At 43.7% G+C, this 22,537-nt stretch overlaps 1 protein-coding gene across 3 annotated transcripts; it reads right to left on the bottom strand.

The window, feature by feature from the left end:
• Positions 1 to 145: 145 nt before the first annotated feature.
• On the bottom strand, positions 146 to 22,537 carry asap2b (ArfGAP with SH3 domain, ankyrin repeat and PH domain 2b). Of its 3 annotated transcripts, XM_060042185.1 has the most exons (29): positions 22,057 to 22,537; positions 19,960 to 20,032; positions 16,329 to 16,474; positions 16,002 to 16,076; positions 15,725 to 15,774; positions 14,734 to 14,863; positions 14,231 to 14,316; positions 13,690 to 13,765; positions 13,064 to 13,150; positions 12,276 to 12,379; positions 10,861 to 10,930; positions 10,596 to 10,673; positions 9,585 to 9,672; positions 9,227 to 9,275; positions 7,312 to 7,481; positions 6,971 to 7,104; positions 6,652 to 6,746; positions 6,171 to 6,360; positions 5,687 to 5,772; positions 5,392 to 5,507; positions 5,036 to 5,103; positions 4,703 to 4,810; positions 3,594 to 3,852; positions 3,036 to 3,140; positions 2,680 to 2,902; positions 2,016 to 2,074; positions 1,781 to 1,842; positions 975 to 1,094; positions 146 to 542 (listed from the first exon to the last, which is right to left on the bottom strand). In XM_060042185.1, exons 1-29 carry the CDS (start codon positions 22,180 to 22,182, stop codon positions 468 to 470), a joined length of 3,108 nt encoding a protein of 1,035 aa, XP_059898168.1. In that variant the 5' UTR covers positions 22,183 to 22,537; the 3' UTR covers positions 146 to 467. The 3 variants fall into 3 exon arrangements, with proteins under 3 accessions (XP_059898168.1, XP_059898169.1, XP_059898170.1); XM_060042186.1 differs by lacking the exon at positions 10,596 to 10,673; XM_060042187.1 differs by lacking the exons at positions 19,960 to 20,032; positions 22,057 to 22,537 and adding an exon at positions 17,685 to 19,915.

The raw sequence follows: 22,537 nt of genomic DNA, 5'->3' as shown, positions 1-22,537 counted from the left end.
TAATGGACTCCCAAATAACTAGCTTCCTTAGCCAAGCATACTTCTACACATGCAACGATACATTTAAATTCAAGAAATTAAGTAATATCTAAATATATTACAGAATCTTGGCAAACACAAGTAAAATACACACAGAACAACAGGCTGTTATGCTGTTTTGATTTTGGTTTATTTATTTTTGCAGGAATAACATCCAAAACATGACGTTTCTCTCACCCATGAAGGTGGCTTTTGTCGTACCCTCTGTACAGCATTAACATTGTTACAGTTAAACAGATAATGCAAAGAAATGTAGGAGACGACTTGGTATGAACATCTTCGGAAACATCTACCATCAAGAGTAAAGCTTTACACATGGCTTTTATTGAAAAAAACAAAACAACAAAATAACAATGTGCTAACAAGAAAATATACAACATGGTGGGTTAAAAAAAAGGAAGGTCCCATTGAGCACGTGGTGGAGTGGATTAGTCTGTGATGAAGTGGACGAACGTCAGTGGAAACACCCCTTGACGGCCTGGATCTGCTTCGATGTGTCCAACCTGAGGAGACGTGGAAAACAACACAGTCAGGTGGACCATCTATGATATGGGCTATACATTAAGGAAGGATAAGATTACTTTATAATCCCAGGTGGGAAATCAGGGTGTCATTGCAGAAAATATAGGGGAAAAGTACATAAATCTAAACACACAATATGGGTATTAGAATTGTAAACGCAATGAATGCAGCTGAGGTAGGCGAATTCTCTCTCTCTCTCTCTCTCTCTCTCTCTCTCTCTCTCTCTCTCTCTCTCTCTCTCTCTCTCTCTCTCTCTCTCTCTCTCTCTCTCTCTCTCTCTCCCCCCCCCTCTCTCTCTCTCTCTCTCTCTCTCTCTCTCTCTCTCTCTCTCTCTCTCTCTCTCTCTCTCTCCCCCTCTCTCTCTCTCTCTCTCTCTCTCTCTCTCTCTCTCTCTCTCTCTCTGTGATACTCACCCACCACTCGGCGTCCTCCTCCCGTTCTACGACAATAACCTCTCCCTCATCGAAGGTCAGCTCGTCTGGGTTGTCGGCCACGCAGTTGTAGATAGCCTTCACCCTCTTCTGCTTCTGTTTCTGATGGGATCGAAACATGAATTAATAAATAACATGAGCAGTTGGAAACGATTTTCACCCTCTTAGGCTTTTGTTTCTGAAAGGGTAAAAAACGTGTCTTAAATGAATAACAAGCAGTTGTGTAGATGGCTGTCACCCTCTTATGCCTCTCTTTCCGATGTGTCAAAATATAAATTTAATAAAGAACAACACATAAACAAATCTTTCAATTAAAATATATTCTGCTATTTTGCCGGCTGACCACAAGATGGGGCAAGCCCACTAAACACACACGAGAACCAATTTTGTGGTAGCACAAGTGGAACCTTCACAGCAATGCCTTGCCTTTGCCATCATTTTACTACTGTGGGTTTTTTAAGTCTAGTGGTTAGTGTTTGGCCTTCAGCCAGTGGTGGATGATCATACCAGATTGAATTCGTATCACATAGCACACAGCCTACATCTCCACACCCTTGAGAAAGATGGCTAAACTCTCAAAGATTCCCTGTCTTTGGATTAAAGTGTTAAATTAAATAGATTGCTGGGAACCTCAATCTTTCCTATGAAATACATTAGCTGTATCCTATAAACAAAGGTTCTAATGAGTAGTGTATGTATATAGCAGTCGTGCCTGCAGCCGTTACTTCTCTTGTTCTGTAGTTGTGTGTGAGGTGTGTCTCGCGGTTAGTGCATCAACTGACACTTACAGGGGGGGTGCTCCGGGGTTTGGGTGCCGGTGGATTCGAACCCTGAGGGGACATGGGCTGGCCTGGACAAAAGAAACACACACAACACACCTGTAAGATAGGGGGAAGAGTGTGTTTGCTCATCTGTGTCTATCTGTGTCTTTCTTTCTGGACGTGTGTGTGTGTGTGTGTGTGTGTGTGTGTGTGTGTGTGTGTGTGTGTGTGTGTGTGTGTGTGTGTGTGTGTGTGTGTGTACCTTCTCTGGCTATGGACCCAGCCCTGAGCGGGGGTCTACGTGGGGGGAGAACAGTCTTTCTGAAATCAGAACACAACAATCTGGTCACATCAAACAAAATATCAAAAAAAAAAATCTAGCATCTAAAACAAAAACAAAATTATATAACTCATTACAATATATTGTGTGTTAATGTGAACAAATATCAAATAATACAAAATATTGTATGTATAAATGACCAAATATCAGATATTTAAAAATTATTCGCCGAAGGCGAAGTGAATAGTGTATTCACGTAAATATACTATTCACGGAGCCCGAGGTGAACAATTGTTTTAGTATATACTCCACGTGAACAAGATAACACTTTTATCATTCATTTCTTTTTACTAGTGGTTTATTTGTTTTTATTAGCACGATGAGACGACCGTCATGCGTTCTCCCCATTACGAAAACCATATCCCGAGTTTGAGATCTCAATCATGGGACATAGCCCAATATCCCGAGGTAGCGAACCAATCAAATTGTGCCATTTTAGGGTGTTCCCGTGTAGCATATACTAATTCCAAATAGTGTGTATCTATGTTACCAAATCTCCACTAACACCAATTATGTAGGTCTATATTCTGTTAGTCGATGGGGCGGCCGTGTGGTTTGACAACGGTCTGTGTCCACCTGAGCCTACCTGGTGAGGGCCTTGGGGGAGGCGGGCTCTGTCTGGGACCGGCCGCTGGTAGTCTGGTGGCCGGGTACGGGTGGGGGCCGGATGCCGGGTCTGTGGGGGGGAGGGGGCGGCGGGTGGGGAGGGAGGGGAGGGAGGGTAGGAAGGGGAGGCAGGGGGGTGTTCCTGATGGACTTGACTTCGATGCTGGTCCTCCTGGTCCCTGTGAGAGGGGGAGGAGGGGGCTCTGCGGGGGGGAGGGGGGTCAATGTGTGTATTAATTAACCGATGTAAGTCGCTTTGGATGAAAGCGTCTGCTAAATGCCCTGATTGTAATGTAGCGTAACATGATGTAGCCTGGCATGATGGCTGGCACTCACCATACACCATACTGCTCCTGTCCTGGGGGTGGACCAAGGGCGGGTCCGAGGAGGACCGCTGCCTCCCCGCTGTCTCCACGGAGACGAGCTTGTTGCCTCCCACACCTGCATGGCGCAATGGGAATGACAAGTTTGTTTACTTTTATTTTCATTTTTTATTTTTTTCCTTCATCGGGTTTTGGTCCCATTGAGGTATAAAGGAATGAGGAGAACTGACAGAGATAGAAGCATGAATAGAGAATCTTTTCCAAATTAAAGGTACAATAGTGCAACATTTGCTATATCTGTCAGCTCATCTCCAAACCCTGCAGACCCTCATAGAGCGAGGCTCGCTTCAACAACCCTAACAAGAGATTCCTCTATGCTCCTGCAGAGTCGGATCACTTTACCTGTATCCCTGTCGCCTTAAGGTTAGCGCTAACGGCTAATCACACTCACACCTGGTGGGCACCTTTAACCTAATACCCACCAGGGGGACGATTACGACCATTGAAATGTATAGAGACGGACCCAACCCCAGACCAGACCCATGGGTCCGCCCACCCCAGCTGAACCCACCTTTGGCCGGCCCCCTGGCGGGCGGCGGGGGGGGGGCGTTGTGTCCGTAGCCCAGGGCGTTGAGGTCCAGCGTGGTGCCGTAGGTCTCGTTGGAGATCATCATGCTGGCCACGTTGGCGCGCTGCTTGTCCCGCGCCATCAGGGCCACGTCCCGGGCCAGGATGCCCAGGGCGGGCTTCAGGGGGAAGGAGGAGGAGGAGGGGTGGAGGCCGGGGAGGAAGCAGCTGACCGGGCGCTCCTCCCTCTTCTGGGGGATGGGCTGGAGAGGGCAAAACAAACGTCTGACGTCTCCGTAGATGACGCTGTGTGTTGTGTTAATGTAAGCGGTCCCTCTTTACCATGAGGCTCATGTCTTAATGTCTGGTGGTCATGGTAGTCGATAATAATGTCACAGTCCGGGCCGGCTCTTCACGGACCTGAGCCGGGTTTTCCCTCCTGCTACCTGCCTTCACTGTGCCCAAGTCACGCCCACTCCATGGCCTCACTCCACTCCTGGTTTTTGACATGCCAGCGCACCTGTGGCTGATTACCAATCAGTGGCTGATTACTATCAGCCACGGGATGGTCTACTTAAGCCACAGGCGGCCGGTCGGTCACTGCGGATTGTTTGTTTATGACGCCGCAGCCACGGCACACAACTTAACAGAATGCTACAGCCAAGTCAAAGCTACATCCAAACCCCGTTTAGCCACACTGCACTGCTCCACGCCAAGCCCAAGCTCTGCCCAGGACCCCGCCTTGCCTTTGCCATTGCCCCCCGTTTGTTGGACTTCATATTGGACATTTTTCTGGTTGTTGCGACCGCTAGTTTTTCTGTTCCCCTGAACTTTAGTGCGACAGTGCCTTGCCAAGTTCTTTCGTTTGCCCCCCACTGCTGCTTTGCCCGTGCTCGTTGGCGCCTGTTGCCTACGACCTCTGCTTAAAATCAAACTACATTTTTCTTCAAGTATTTCTTGTCATCTTTGCGGCCCATTTTCTGCACCTTGGTAAGAGGCCGTGACAAATGAGGCTATTATCTTAATGTCTGGGGGGTCCCTTTTGAGATGAGGGGCGATAAGGGAGACAGACGGTTAGAGGAGGCCTTGCAACCACGGACCACCCAAGCTCACCTTGTCCTCCATCTCGTCGTCGCTCTCATCTAGGTCCTGATTCTGGAGCCGCCATTCATACTCCACATGCACGTGGACATTGAACTTCCCCGTCTGGGCCTGAGACAGCTGGAGCACACACACACACACACACACACACGTTAAACCTAGTTCAATGTAGTCTAGGACTTCATGAATGATAAAGAAGATTGTAATCTTTAAAAACCTTCTTAAAATGCAACCCTACTTCTTAAAATAGGTAAGCAGTCCAGCAAATGAAAGTGAAACGGCTACATGTCGACATCTCTGAATCTCCCACTAGTTAACATCTCCCTGAACACATCAGCAGCTCACCAGCTCCTCACACCCACTGTGGCCCAACCGCTGGGCGATGTCCAGCGCCGTCTCCCCCGCCTCATTGGCTAAACAGAGCAAAGGTTAGATATCCATAGAGTGTCTACAGAGATGTATAGATATCCATAGATCTACAGAGAGATATTAATAGAGATACAGAGATATCCATAGAGATATTAGTAGATATCCATAGATACATCGGGAATCCAGAGATACATAGATATCACTAAAGATACATAAATATCGATAACCTACACTATAAAAGTAGATACACATAGATATACGCAGCGATAACCGATTTGATATCATAGTATCATGTGTATCAATATATAATAAACATAGCAGGGTAAGCTTACTGATGCTGGCCGAAGCTTTCCCTCTCAGCAGCAGCTTGAGACATTCACTGTTGTCAGTCAGACAGCAGTAGTGGAGAGCTGTGCTCCCTTTGGCTGTCTGCTTATCCAGGTTAGAACTGTTACAAACACGGGCACACACACACACACTTAATGTTATGCAAATATTTTCCTCTTAGTATCTTGTCTAGATTATAGGATTCAAACAGGGCACAATAAAAGGAGGGGAAAAGGTGTTTCTGAGGCCCGACATGTTTGGTGCCAGTCCCACAGGGCTCCGACCTATTCCAGTACTCACCAGTTCTGTGCCAGGAAGTCAACGATGTGGAGCGAGTTCCTGTCCACCATCCGGACCGCGAGGTGGAGGGCCGTCTCTCCTGGCTCCTGGTGGTCAACAACACACAGAGCTCGTCAACACACACACTCACACACACACACACACACACCCCCACACTCACACGTCCTTCTTAGAAATTAAGAAAAGCAGTTTCAGGTATCGGCCTCTCTTTGGGTCTACCACAAAAACACATGAAAATGCGGTTGGATTATGGCAGGTTTGGCCAACTGAACCAATTTCCCGACACGATGTCCGTAGAAATGAAGCAGTTGAAAAACACAACGTTCAACAACGCAAACAAACTGAGCGGCCATTAACTCGGTACATATGAGGCTCTTTTCCCAACATGTTTGATGGTGAATAGATACTGATCATTGAGCCGGATGACACATTAAACCATCCTGCTGCTGCTTAAGTTGACCCAGAGGAGCGGCGGGACCCCTACGTGTTCGTTGGCCTGTGGGATGATGTCGCTGAGCTCCACGCCCTCGGCGTAGACCTCCAGGAGGGACAGGATGTTCTGGGTCCGCACCGCCTCCGACAGCGCCTGCAGCCGGCCCGCCGCGTCCGCAGACCTCCTGTGGACGAAGCGGTGCTCGGTGTACTTGGCCGTGATGTAGTCCTTCCTGGTCTGCCTGCGAGGGAGAGAGAGAGAGAGAGAGAGACGAGCAGAGTGTAAGGGCGAGGGAATTGGCTACCTTAAAGACGGTTGATCCTTGTTTTTGTTTTTGTTTTGTTTTTCTTAATGCCACGAGGACGCAGTCTTTTTAGAAAAACAATTTAACTCAGTTTGGCATAGAGAAGATGATTTATATCAAATAGGTATTATTCTAGTCATTTCGGATAAAAGCGTTGGCTAAATGTTAATGAAAACACTGTCGGGAGGGGGAGATGCGTGTCAGGGTGGATTCTCTCCTGGCACTCACATGTCGCTGGAGGGGTTGGGCTTGGTCACGTCCAGCGCTGACAGCTCCGTCTCCATGATGTCGTTGAAGTTTGCGTTGCCCACATTCTTCGCCAGCTGCGGAGCACGGCAAAAGCCAGTTAAAGCGAGTTAGAGCCAGTTAAAGCCGGTTAAAGGCGCCGTAACGCATAGGTGTTGGGGAACGCTGCTACACGCTTGGGATAAAAAAGGTTCTGATTTGTTTTTAAGCACGGAACAGTTAGTACAACTTAGCACAACACATCCTCGACCGTATAACATTGGATTCTCAGCGCGATTCCTGTACGCATCCAGGAGCCTACCAAGAGCTCTGAGGTTCCCAGGAGGTCCAGGTCCAGGGACTGGATCCTGGAGTAGTGGACCCCCATCTCCCGGTGGATCCCCGAGCACTCGATGCAGATCAGGACTCCCAGGTTGGTGGAGAGCCAGGTGGGGCCTGAGGGAACGGACAGACCAACACTCAGAACCTGATGCTCACAACATGATGGTGTGCGCTCTGCAGTCGCAGCACCAACCACCACCCCCACCACCACCACCACCACCATCACCACCACCCCCACCACCACCCCCACCACCACCCCCACCACCACCCCCACCACCACCACCACCACCACCACCACCACCCTCCTCTAGAGCTACTCACTGGGCGCTCCGCAGTCGCAGCAGCAGTCGTTCCCGCTCATCCTCTTCACCTCCACCACGATGGCCTTGGTCAGCTCCTGCACGATGTTGTTCTCGCCGCCCTCGTCCTGGACCCCCTTGAAGGCCTTGTTCAGGGCCTCCTCCTTGCTGTTCTGCAGCACCGAGATCCATCTGGAGGGTGGGGGAGGGAGCAGCGGAGTGCACACGGACAGGACAATATTAAGGAGTGGGGTTGTGATAAAATGTGAACAGATGGTGCCCTCATACCATTCAATGTATGGAACTAGATTTGAATAAAATAGAATTGACATAACTGAATATAATAGAATACAGATGTGTTATTTTCAATTTATCAGATGTTATATGTTTACAGTTTTTCTCGATTGTATGCACACAAAGAATGGAACTATGCACACAATTCTGAAAACTTGAGGCTCATGTATCAACTACAAGACTGCAGACTGCTCAACTCTAAGCACAATTCCACTGTTTTCCCACATATAGAAATTCTAAATCACATTTTTCAAAACTCCTCATTTAGCACACCTGGTTCACCTGGAAACACTGGCCTTCAAAACGCAACAACTAATTACCAATGGGTCTAACTCACTTCTCACCTGTTCAAACGAAACTGTTAAAACACTTCAATCATGTGTGAGAGCATAAAACGGGCCTCAGGTATGCTGTACTGCGTTGTACATATGGTCCTCTGGCCTGATCAGGATCGGAGGTGGGATACAGACAGATTTACAGGTAGATCTGTTTCACCTCATTTATATTTAGGGGACCGAGCAGCAAAGCTGCTTGATTTCTCCTCACCAGATTGACCTGGACTCAAAATTCTTTCATCATATTAAACTCTAAAATAAGATGCATCTTTTTCACCCTGGTCTAAAAATGTTTACTTTTCCCACAATTTCATAGAAAAGCCAAACGTCCACAGCCTCAACCCATTTTGCCTATGTGACCATTTTGTTATTGTATAACTACCATATGTCTATCACTAGGTGGATAACAATAACAGTGCACATTTTCAGATCTATACTCTTTTAAGAAAGCCCTTAATTCTCTTGTGAAATGTGTGCTTGGAGTTTTCTTGATGTTGTGTGCTTATCAATACTTTCACCCTGTGAATAAGGCTTCATGCAGGATTCAGGAATATCAGAAAGACAATATTTAAGAAAGACAACATTGAACAGCACCTGAAATTCATCAGGCAATCAACATTCCGGCTCATTATTTTCCAAAAATCGGACTGCCAAGAAACAGTATGGCATTAGAGGAACTTCTTCGTTAACCATTTTTCCTTCATAATGAACTCTGTCATATTAATATTTCTTCCGTTAGTGTTCTTGACAACAAAGGTTTTTCTGGATGTTGTGTGCTTATCAATACTTTATACTATATGTACCACCTAATTGCAACTTTAATAAATAAAGCTATTTCTAAACAATTGTATACATTGGAATATGTAACATGGCCTCATGAAGCCAAAACATATGTAAATAGTATTTTGATGGGAGTGTTTTGAATTGATCACACCAGTGTTTCATTGATGCTCTCTAAGAGATGTTCATTTGATAGTTGTGTCTATTCGGTGGAAAAAAACACTTTTGAGAAGAATTTGTGGAGTTTTGACAAAATTATTAACTCTTCTCAGGTTTGTGTTTAGAGTTTTGAGAAATTGAGCTATAGTATCAGAAAAAGGGTTTAAACAATTGAGAAAAACTGTAATTGAGGTATATTCAGTTTGATTCAATTCAAAGAGATTGATTCAGATGGGGATACTGTAGGTGCGATCGGATCGCTTCAGTTCCATTCAGATTGGAGGAGATCAGATTAGATTAAACTAGGGTAGATGGGGTGATTAGATTAGATTCCATTGAGTCAAATACAATTAGAAACCCTTTACTTACATCTGACAATCAGCCTCTTCCTCCGTCTGGAAGTGGTAGGTCCTGTCATCTGTCGAAAGCAGAACCCCCGAAACAATGATCAGACCAAAACAAACACAATGTGGTTCACATAGTACTTCCACTGGCATAGCACTTTGAGGCCTGGGCAGGAAGCGGAATAGGAGTGGAAAGAGAGAACCATTGTACATCATTGCATACTTTATTGAATATAGAACAAGAAAGACCTGTTACGTTTGTCTGCAGCTAACACCTTGTCTACAACAGTATGTGACCATATTCATTCTGGAAATATGAAGAGGAAGTGGACGCTATTGTCACGTGCAAAAGGAAAGCGAAAACATGAGAGAGGCTCACTCACGTGAGAACAGGTCGAAGCTCTTCTTCTCCTCTGGGTTTCTCTTGACCTGGCAGGTGAGGAGGTTGAGTTTGGCCGGGGTGGCGTTAGGCTGGCATGGTGGAGGAAGGACAGAGTAAAGCAGGAGAATGTCACACACTACAAATAATAGATCGATGACATTTGAATGAGAGGATTCATAAACTGTGTTTTGGAAGTTTTGTCATGATTCAGGGTGGAGCAGAGAAATGCCCTCATAAGAAGTACTTGCATCTGTTAATGAAGCAGACATAATCAAGGAAGCTTTATTTTTATGAAGGGTTGCTATAATTCTGTATTTGATTGTAGTTTAACCAGTAGTCCTGACGGTTCATCAGAATGTTTTCCTTTGTAATTCATTAACACAACAATGTCCTAGCTAATAGACAGTAAGGACATTACTAATTAGGATGGTTTACTAATTAGGATGGTTCCTGGAAACATTCCCTAATAGAATGCTTCTACTAACCATGGTCATTTTATTTTTTTTCCTACCACCTTGATACCTATTTAAGAACATTATTTAATGCAATGCTTCTTTTAACCTTGGTCAAGATCTATGGGATATAGGCTGATTAGGCAATGCTTCTTACAACATTGATACCTAGGAACCTTCCTTATCAAGTACCTATATTTGCGAGATTTATTGAAGGAAAATTGAGACAGCCATTAAAGACAGAAAATGTATAACTGCGGCAGTAGTCCCGCCAATGCAACGGGAAACACATTTTATGGCCAACAATGCCGCACATGAATAAAAAGTATATATTGTTGTTAAAAAGTAATGTTAATTAGTATTGTACATACACAAAAACTACATATGAATAATGATGTCTACATCGGCTATAACCTAGCAATAGGAAAACGGAAAACACCCACTGTCATCAGGAATGTAACTACTCAAATAGTGATTCATGAAAAAACACTAAAACCACAGATATTGAGTACGGACTTTTTCGGCATGGGTATTTAGATTAAGATATCTCCTCTGCGCACCCATTTCTCAGCCATCTTTTTCCTCATGCTCCTTCTTCTCCTGCTCTTTCTCTTCCTCTTTCCTGATTCGCAGATTGGCTGCTCGTGTAAAAAACGTCCAAAATAAAAAGGATATGCAAAAAATAAAAAAAGGAAATAAATGAAATGATGAATAAATCACGAAAAAACTCAAATAAAACCGTCCTTTTCCGTAAAAAAGAAAAAGATAAAAGAAAAGAAACGCATGCAGATGGAGGAGAGAACAAGCAGTACTTTAGTCTCTCACCGTGCCATGGCTAATGGTGAGATAACCATTATTCACTGAACATTTCCTCTTCTGCCACACCTTCCTCAGTCTGGAGAGAAAAGAGATAATTTTACTTTAAATGTCGAAACACAAACACATCTATTGACAACATTAGTGTTTTTTTGCAGCTTCCCAATTTAAACCATTCAAAAACTGCAACCCAAAGGGGCACCAATTTGAGCTAATCAGATGCTCATAAATTAACCTATATTACGGTACATAAATCTAGCTTAATTATGGGATATTTCATGATTTTACACACATGATTGAACTTTTCAAATAATACTAGGTAGTTTACATTTCCTACGGAGAAAACACTACCTCAGGGGTAGTATTATTCAGGAGATTTTCAGGGTACAAATGTCAGGATATGTTGTTCACACATACGGCCAATCAGGAGGATATCAAGACTTACACGTGTGTCTGAAAGCAGCTAGTGTGTGAGCATTTGATAACATTATAAGATTAGTCAATTTATGGTAACACAGGAAATTGTTAAATAGAAAGTGTAGTATACTATGCATGCAAATCAATTATTAAATATCTTTTATTGTTAAAAAGTGCATTGACATTTTAAAATGCAAGGCAACTACTATTGGTTAGTTGAAAATAATAATCATCAGTGCAGTCTTGTGGGGGACTCTATAGACATAATTCACCATTCTATTGAGTGGTTTTATTGACATGTTTTCGTTGTGTTATAGGGACACTGTCTCTTTACGATCACGTGACTTGTGTGTTGATATGCTGAACGACTTGCTGTTGCTTGTAGAGGTGAGAAATTGTCCCTTCCCTTCTTATATCGCAATTTCTACAGTCTATAGACAGTTTGGGAGAGTTTGTTGACGACGGAGCCGTTATGTTTAAAAACATAACTTCTTACCTGGGCGAGTGTCGCTGTGGTGTGTGCGTGTGTGTTCTTTCCTGTGCCTGTGTCGATGGCGGAGCTGTTATGTTTAAAAACATAACGTCTTACCCCGGCGAGTGTGTCGCTGCCTTGGTCTTGAGGTGCAGTGTTTGCGCATGCATGTGTTTGTATGGGTGTGCGCTTCCGTGTATGTGTCGCTGCCTTTTTCTTGACGTGTGGTGTGTGCGCGTGCGTGTGTGTGTGTTTGTGTGTGTGCGTTTCCGTGTTTGTGCGTGCGCATGTGCGTGTGTGTGCAGTGTGTATGTGCGTGCTTGCGGTTTATGTATGCGTTCGCGCGTGGTGTGTGTGTGTGTGTGAGCTGCAGGCTGCTTGGCACATGCGCACATGACCAACTTGAGTAGCTGGTGCGACAGGCCTGCTATTATAGTAGTAAGATATGAAAAATAGAAAACATGTTCATCACGCTCCCGCAAGCAAAAAACAACAAGCAAAAAACAACACCATTATGGTTCCACTGTGTACTCACCCCTCACTCTTCTTGTACAGAAAACCTGAGTGCTCTGTCCCATAGGCCTTGTTGCCCTGCAGCTGGTGAAGACTATACCCTGCATTCTGTTTACCCTGGCCCTCCTGTACGGGGGAAAGACATCATCAATGCTTTATTTTATTTTATTATTTATTAATAATAATCCATTGTATTGACATTTATATAATTTCTTTCGCCAAGGACATTCAGGTTTTGAAGCATCGACAGAAGGCAAGTGATAGAAGTCAAATAAATAGCTGAAAAACAGGGTAAGTAAGTAGTATTTTTTAAGTGGTATTTCATTTTAGTCCTTAAATTAAAATAGTCTAACATTGGCTTGCAATGTATTCAGTTTTATCATAGGAGAGTTAGCTGGAGATAGCCAGAGTTAGCTAGAACACTTCCATTGATCTAACGCAGAATTGTCTTTAGATCCAATTACAATTCCTAGAAGTGTATGAATTGATGCCGACATTCCAGAACAGGAAACATAGTCAAAAGATTTGTTATGTACAGATGGACAGACGAAATGTAGAGTCTAGCAACCAACCTTCAACAGAAATATGACATTCCATTCTGTTTGATGCATTTCTTTCAAACCAGAATCAGACGAAAACATGTTGAACATTTGGTTCAAATGACAATTCCCGTAAAATTGGGACGTTCACTTCCTTGACGTAACGCACCGGCTTGGATGCCTGGCATCTCTGTTGCTCCTCTGATTATAAACCAGACTTATAAACCATACTGGAAACCAGGTTTGAGTGGTGCATAAATGGCGTCCTCACCTCCTTCTGGTCGGACTGAAGCGAGTTCTTCAGCACGTCTCGGAGCTGGGCCAGCTGCTTTCGCTCTCCATCTTGACTCTGCTTGATCTGATCCACGCCGAAACAAGACGATTTATAATGGAAAATCAAACCTACCGTTTAGGGGTTGTCAATAAAAACGGTTGATACTGTCAATAATATCAAAGCTGTTTCGATTTGAGTGTTGGTGAGTTTGAGATGGCTCTGCTGCTGTTGTTATTACGTATAATTAACAGTTTATAGTCTCAAAGCCAAGATTATGGCAATGACATTTATTGGGAAAGCTTGCAGTGTGTTTCCTGCATGTTATAAATGTTACATTTATGGCAAAAATCAATCAATCATCTGGTAATAACACTGCTCTATGTTTCAGTGGTAGGGATTTCTGTGATGAACAGGTAGAGGAATACCAAATAGAATATTCATGGTGATGAAATTAAAGGGGCTACATTGTGATAATACAGGAAATGTCATTTTAGAAACACAAAACACCTATTTATAACACAAAAAGAATAAATTGCTCTCTTAGCCCTAGCTTCCTCTATCTGGCCCTATCTGTCTCTCGCCTACTTTGCGCTCTGTTAAGTAGGTGAGGAGACAAGTCTTACTGTGCTCAGGTCGGTAACTAGCTTCTCTACAGCCGGTTTCATGGACTCCACAGCCTTCAGTCCGTCCTGGAAGAAACTGAGAGGAGGACACCACCATAGAGGTTGGTTTCTCATAGATTTACAATTTTCACATGAAGTAACTTAAGACTGGAGAAGAGGCAACATTTTGTAGAGGGGGTGAGGAAGAAAAGGAGTGGGGTGGAGAGATGAGGGACGGGGGTGATGAAGAAGAGGAGCGGGTTGGTGAGATTGAGGGACGGGGAGATGAAGACGAGGACCGGGCTGGAGAGATGGAGAAAAGGGGGACACACAGAGATAAAGAGGGGGTGATAGTGAGTGGGGGAGAGGAGAGAAGATGGGATAGAATGGGAAAGCGATGAAGATAGGAGGGGAGAAAGAAAGGCATAACGATGTAAAACAACCGGAAGTGGGGGAGCGGAGGCTGGAGATATGTCATAGGGGGTTGAGGAGAAAGGGGGACTACGAGGGAGAGATGGAAGGAGGAGCTGGTGGGAGAGGGAGGCTGGGAGGGTTAACCTACTTGCACTGGGCGTGGAAATACTTGATAAGGGTCTGTAGGAAATCGGCCCCCTTCTTCACTTTGATCTCGTTCACCTTGAGCAGATACTGCAGGGGGGAAAGTAGAAAGTTAGGACTTCTACAAAATAGATTACGATTCAACAATCTACATTTTTTTTCTTTTTATGAAATAGAAAATACATATGATTTCTTAATGATAATGATTTATAATAGCCGCTAATGGAAATATTCAATAGCCACACTGTACTCTATCCTGTGTTTTTTGGAAAATACTCATGCAGAACTTCAGTAAATGTTTGTAAACCGTTTTAGGATAAAAGCGTCTGAGAATAATATATGACTTAAAGTAAATGTAAAGAAATCTAGATCTAGGTAGAGCTAATCATCGAGAAACAAAGCACAGTTTATAGTCTCAATCACATCCAGGTCTTCCTACCCTGGTCCTCCCTCATGGTAGTCGATGACGAAGTTGAGTGGTTGACCTTTGACCTCACTTGACCTCACCTCACACATCTGCAGCTGGAAGATGCGTCGCTCCTTCTCCATCTCCTCCGCTATCTCTCCACCGCTGAACTCGGTGCGGATCATCCCGTGCTGCTTGGCGTGCTCTTTCTTCTCCTTCTCTATCTTAGTTCTGCACAGGGAAAACAGGACACACAGGTCAGAGGTCAAATGGAGTTGCAGGTGAGTACTCCCGGCCGAGAGGTTTTGGGATCGAACCCCCATTGATCGCAGTCTACATACGCCTCCCTGAGCAAGATGTCCCAACACCCATCTAGTCCTTAATGAATGTGTCAAAATTCAAAATAATTCACTGTAAATCGCTTTGGATAAAAGTGACCCTGAAATACCAAAGCTTTTGAAATTAGTATAGAATAGACTGAAGCAGCTCCTTAATATCATTGGGGACGTCTAACCTACTGCGGAGACAACTCCAACTCTGCTAGCAGCAGGTCAAATGAAGGAATGAGAACTGAAAGCACAGATCTAGGTGGACACGCCCACTAGTGATGTCAGATGGGGCATTTTTGAAACGGCTTGTAAGGCTAATCACACTCACACCTGGTGGTATAATATGTCCCCTTTAAGTGAACATCAAATGATGACACATTAGCATCGATCCCTTGAAGAAAATATGTTTTCTGTTAACAGTTTAATTATTGTTGCATAAGCTTTATATGGGACAGTCGATTTTTTTAAGGTTTCTTTAACCCCATTTCTATTCTTGGAGAACAGACAAGTCAGCCTGATGACTACCCTTGTGTTCAAATGTTAGGAGAGTTTAGTCAGTTGCACCAGCTGTATCAGCTTAAAGTAACCGCCACTTTTGTCATGAGTTTAGGAAAAATTAACAAATTAAAACGGGCGAGCCACTGTTTAACAAGAGTAACATTGACGCTGCAACCAGGGATTTTTATTCCAAATATTTTAACTCAACGGTTGGCTAGTTTTGAGAATAACCACAAAGCATTTAACCTTCTGACATCCCTCTTACAATTTAGTCTCGTAATCTTTCCAGGCTTTGTCGAAAGGCTTCTTCAGATCCTATACAGGCACATAAAAACAAGAGATTAGCTACAGAATTTAAAACATTTTGTCAACATGTGATTCATAACGAACAGGGTCATGGACTTTGCTCTTTGACTCAGCAACCACCTCTTCAAAGCCTATCAGTGTGGGCTTGAGTTTTAAACTCAAGGCAAAGGGTGGACTTTGTTTTCTTGGATTCTCTGGATTTATGTTCAACTTTATGATTCCCTGTTGAAACTGACCCCTTTAACGCCTTTCAGGTCTCCCTTCAACAAACTGTCCAGGGGGAAGTTGATGATGTTGGTCATGTTTTGTAACTGAAAGAGAGGAAAGAGCAGGTCAGTCAAAGAGAGGACCGGATACTGCCTGCCAGTTAAATAGCCTTCAATTCAAAGGTTAGCTTGCTTAAGTTTCATTGTCCAGTTTTAATGGTAGCACAATTTAAAAAGGCTCCTTGAGCAAGGGACATAGAGTGAATTCAGATACATGCCATTCAGAAGCAGGTAGGAATTAGCCATTTTGCTCAAGGAGGTCAGACTGTGGGCATATTTAGAAGAACGCCCTCTTACCAGGTTCTTAAAGAGAGACGTGAGCTCCTTGGTAAAGCCCGCGAACTTGAGGAAGGTGGAGCCCACCTCTGCGTCATCCCTGACCACGCAGTTTTCCCCAAACTTCTCCAGAAACTGTATGTACTGCTCCTGGTTCTCCACATGAACTGGGAACACAGACAGACATGAGCTGTAGAACACAGATTTACACTGTAGAACACAGATATAGGCTGTAGAACCGACATGAGCTGTAGAACAAGAACATGAGCTCTAGAACACAAATATACACTCTATGACAAAGATATATGGTTTAGAAAACAGACATGAGCTATAGATAAACAGACATGAGCTGTAGAACACTGATAAACATAGATATATGCTGTAGGACACAGACATCAGCTGTATAACACATACATAAGCTGTGGGACACAGATAGAAGCTGTAGGACTAATATATACACTGTGGAACAAAGACCTGATGTGTAGAACACTGATAGGAGCTGTTGAACATATGAGACATGAGCCGTACATGCTGTACACGCTTCAAATAAACGATGAAAAATGTATTTGTTTAGGCACAGCTACGATTAAATCGTTCTGGTTGTAGGTTCATAGTTCAGTTGCTGGTAAGTTACCTTTTCCGTACCCAACCCAGCTAGTGCTACCAAGATGGCCGCTTGTGTAAAAGGCCCATGGACCTGCTTCATAGACTGATCTATATCACGTAACACCCCTGCACTCCGAGCAGATTGTTCTTGGTGAAAGAGGAAGTTAGTAGGAGCCCGAATCATCCTCCATCTGTTGTGCACCACAACGTTGCACATCTTCTGTCCCAACACTTAGAAAACAGTGAAATTACTTCCTTAAGCACATTTTCTCATACATTTCAGTGTTTTGTCGTATGATCACAGAAGCCTTCTGGGAATATACTTGCATACTGCAAGACTCTTGAGTTCACATGAATTATAAATTATAAAGACACCAGCCGATAAGGACGGCACATTTTAGTTATTAAGTAGGCCCCAGGAATAGTAGCTGCTTACAGTGTTTCAGCAAATTGGGATCCTTTAATAAACATTTGACTCACCAATAGTCAGCTGCCCGAGGTGCGGTATTCTAAACATGTTGTTTAGACGCACGCACGCACACATGCCTGCACACACGCACATACTCCAGAACAAGTTACATAAACTGCAGGTTACTGACAAACAATTAGAGCTTCAGTTGCACTATATGCAGGACTAATACATTTATTATTGAAAGGAAAAAACTATAGATGAAACTGGGATTGATTGATTATTTCACAGCTCACAGCTCTGCAATGACCTCTTGTAAAGGGCTTTAGATTCCCATGGGACAACAGGAATTCAATGCTTACCACACTTGCAGTATTGCTGCTTTAATATCATTATTCAAAGTTAAAAGCCAAACTCCAAATGCGTCATCCAGGTTGGGTCACAATAGGCAGACAGACTACTTTACCTCTATTTGTAAAAGGAGTGAGAATTGAGAGCTCAAACCATATCCATAACACACGCCGTGCATAATTTCATCGATCGCGGATTGAGTTGGAGAGCGAAAGGTTTCCATGACGAAGGGCGTGCACTGCTCACAATCACATGGGTAAATAATGCTGTCCCTCACTCTGCACTGCAGTGACAACATTGTCATAGTGGATAAGACATGGAATGGCTTAGTCATGATGACTGAACCTTAGAAACTGAATATGTTGGATGCACAAAAGAAATGTTCCTGGACAGAAAACAAAATCAAGAAATGTGTAATTTTTCATGACAAATTTAGATTACAATCAAAACTTTGTAATTAAGCTCCATTGAATCCCGGGTAATCGTTGAAAACCTTTTGACCTTGTTTGGTTCCTCTGTTCATCTATTTCCTCCAGAAAAAAATACAATATCAGCCCATGAACCATATCCTCAAATAAATATTGCAGTTTTCATTTCCATAATAATCTTCTAACTAGAGAATAAGACTACAAAGATAGCCTGTTGCTTCCCTTTTCTAACATGATGAAACAAGCTAGCATGTTTCAAATATGTAACATTAACCTACATACTCGCTCAGCATAATCTCATCAGCACAGTAAGGAGACCGCATCTACGGCTGTTTCCATTTAGCTATACAGGAAGTGGTTTCAGTGGGCCTGCCTGTTCAGCCCGATCCTGCTGCAGCAGGCAGGGGGAATGACCGGAATGTCAGGAGGTGTGTGTGTGTGTGTGTGAGTGCTTGCGTGTGTGATTAACTCTGTGTGTTTAACCACCACATCACACACACACACACACGGCGCACACACACACACACACACACACACACACACACACACACACACACACACACACACACACACACACACACACACACACACACACACACACACACACACACACACATGGACAACCATACATATCCACCCAACAAACATATAAACAAATACATAAACATACATCCACTCACACCCAAATATACTTGCATAAACATAAATATGCATGCATACACAAACAAATATACAAACCCTCAACCACTAGCAGTTCCTGTATGCCTTCCGTTTAATTACAAAGCAAATATCCTTAAAATACCTTTCCCTAACCCATCTCTCGACGTGACTGCGGCAAAGTCTCCACTACCGTAGCTCACATGCACCGCTCCAAAAGGATTTAACATGTTGGAACTCAGAACCGTGATTTCAAGTAAAGCCCTGTCGTAGAGACCCACAGCATACCCCACCTCAGAGGTATAATTCAACCTTTAGCCAGCTAAGACGTGGAGAATAAGGGTGGAGGAGTGACTCAACAGAAGGGAATTAATGTTAATAAAACAGGTTTTTGATCCCTGCATTTGCCATTTGGTCTGCCAAAGTGCCCTTATGCAAGACAATGATCTGCGGCGGGATTGCGTCATATGTGGCAAGATATGCCAGAACTGTTCCCCTATTAGAATCAAGCGGCCGCCATGCCTGTTTGTTAAGCCCATGCGGAAGCAACTAACATGTAGTTCATCTAAGGGCCTATAGTTGGCTTGTGGTGGTTGGAAATTAAAAAAAAGAAATCTAAATCATTGGGAAAATTGATCACCTTTTTCTTCGTTCGATTAGGATGGCTTAGTGACTGGTTCATCTCCCTGTTGTTCATTTTAAATCCCGTTTGACCGTTTCATTTCATTGAAGAGTACTTGAGGATTTAATATGAATGAGTTTTGTACGAGGGCAGCCATACAATTCCCGCCCTCCACATGCCAAATATGGATAGTTTCTGCTGTTGCACAAATCGTTGTAACGGTTTTGTGCAAACCCACACGTGATGTCACACACACTACGCCCCTATGTTTTGTAAAGTCTATGATTAGAATGAAAGAACACCCTTCATTATACCGTGAGTTAGGCTGAACACACTTAGTTTCAGAGCAGCACCTCTCCCTCTTACGCAACTACAAAGAACATTTTAATGAGGTTTGGACGTCGACGACTGTTATTAAGGAGTTTCCAGTTCTCCCAGTTCAGAAAGTGTTAATTGTAAAGCTCTTTGGTATTTATTTAACTTAGTAGGGCTTCCAGAAAGTTCCCATAATCCCCAGTGGGAGTTCCCGCTCTGAGGTTGGTTTGAGAGAAGTGCTGGTTTCTGATTATTGGAACTCACCCAGACCAGAGGTATTGATGCCCTTCACAGACTTCTTGATCTTATACAGCACGGCTCGATCTCCATCCAGAGCCTGGAGACCAGAAACACAGTCAGGATCTATCAACTAAAGACACTATGATGAGAGTCAGACATCACTATCAACGGTATCATCACAATTTAATCTTTCATAACATGGACTAACATTATCATCAGTTGGACATATCACAGATCATCAGTGATGCACCGATTGATTGATCGGTGATATAGGCCAAAAACTCTTGATCAGTGATTGGCCGATCAACTTCAATTTTGACGATTGCAGGAGCCAATAACACATAACACACAAAAAAATAACACTAACACAAAGCTGCCATCAGACTTTAAACATTAATTTTAAGTCTTATTTGTAAGACTAAAGACTTATATCTGCAATTTATTACACATGTGTGTTATAGTAGTCTATATTACACAGGATTCACATTTCACACGCACACAACTCACAGCCATGCATGTGCACACATAGCACTGTTTACTTAGAAACCCCCACAGATATTCATAGTGTGGGCCGTGGCGTGGGTGCCCAATACACATCATGCATCATTTGTTGGGACCTTCCCCTTCCCGTGTATGGGTCAAATTCCCAGCAGACTGGGGAACGTGGGTTCAAGATTAGCAGGCTGTGCCCAACACAGACAGGATCCTGTGCCAAGAACACACCCAGACACAGCTCACACACAATTATCAACAACCATAGAGAGCAGACTATAGCTTGAGAGTTCCACGTTAAATATTATAATGCAAACATCCACCAGTGTGGCCAGCAACCACACCATCAACCAAAAACATTTTAAAAAGGCAAAATACAGGAAGACACAATACTGAGTCATCATGTGAAATGTGGAAATACTTCATCAACAGAAAACATTTCTACAGTTGCTGTCTACTGTATTGTTATATAGTGTATGCTTTGATGCATTGGAAATGTATGTTATTAGACTGTCACACAAACACACACACACACACACACACACACACACACACACACACACACACACACACACACACACACACACACACACACACACACACACACACACACACACACACACACAGACAGACAGACAGACAGACAGACAGACAGACAGACAGACAGACAGACAGACAGACAGACAGACAGACACTCCTCTCTCCCTGGCATAGACGCGCACGCGCACATGAATAAACACACAGCCCATAGTTATGGTATCATAATCCTGCATGGTAATACCACAGTATGGGGAACTCTATAGGGAAGTATGGTAGGGTTGTAGTCTACACACCACACAGCGTTGCGAAGACATGCTGATACGTGCACAGCTGTACACTAACACGTTACAACAGGGGATTTTTCACTGGCTATAACAACCAATAACACATTCAAAACCAAAAAAAAGTCTCAACTAGTTTCCTGAAACTGATAAAACGATACATTAAGGCCTACACACAGAGCAGAAGGAGAGCTAATTAATGAATTATTAATTATTGTATCTATTGCGATGTTACAAATAGGGATACATCGAGGAAGAGAGAGAAATAGGAAACAGTTTGATTAACTCAACCAGAGAGAGAGAGAGAGAGAGAGAGAGAGAGAGAGAGAGAGAGAGAGAGAGAGAGAGAGAGAGAGAGAGAGAGAGCATCGATCTTTTTAGATAGAGTGCATGCTGGTACAAGAGAGGACAGGCCCTAGCATTGGGCCCCCAGGTGGAGTTCTCGGGGGCCTCCCTCACCAGACCAGCCTTTATGAGTGTACACTTTGTCGTGCGCTCAAAACATAAAACAGGCAGTCTTTCTGTGGGGAATGGGTCTGGGTTGTGCGGAGATGAGGTGCACTGATGCGCATGTTTTATTGACAGTCATAATTAAAAGCCTGGCATTCTAAAAGTATGGCACATTACTGGAACTACACGAGTCCCATGAGGAAGAACCGTAACATGTATTCAATTGCAGCAGCAGGGTGTTTCCTATTTTCTGTTCCTACCTTTGGTCCAACATAACTTCAAGCGAAACTGTGTTTCACAACTTGTTTTTGGAGGTCAAGTAGGTTAAAACTTGCACTGACAGCCGGTAGAACCTTACCTCTTCCAAAGCGGACACGGTGTTTCGACAGTGTAGGAGCCGTGTGGAGAAGTTGGAGGTGGTGGGGGCTTTATAGTCCTCGTTTGTCTCAGAGATAAACTCACCGACACTTATGTCCTCTGGCATTGTGCCTTTTTTCAATGAGCCGTCAAGTACGGAAGCAGGTCCAAGTCCCGGTGGTGTCCGGCGTTTAATGCTAGAAGACTTGCAGGCCACTCATTCGCCGCTTTTTTGTGAGGAAAGGTTACCTATAATTCTTCTATTAAGTTAGTACTCCAAATCAGTGTCGCCAAAGCAGTCCTCTTCATTTTAAAATGCCAGCCAACATGTCAAATACTCCCCTCAAAAGGTGCGCCTATTTCTAAGTTTTAGTTAGTTGGCAAAATCTCCGAAACACTCGACTGATAATAACCCAGCATTTGCGGCCACCTATCTAAGCTGGGAGAGGATTCGACGACTGCAGGAACTAGGAGCGTCGACC

Source organism: Gadus macrocephalus, chromosome 21 (genome assembly GCF_031168955.1).
Source record: "Gadus macrocephalus chromosome 21, ASM3116895v1".
Taxonomy (NCBI): Eukaryota; Metazoa; Chordata; class Actinopteri; order Gadiformes; family Gadidae; genus Gadus; species Gadus macrocephalus.
Note: the sequence above shows the minus strand (reverse complement) of the source record. Positions and strands in the feature narration are given on the sequence as shown.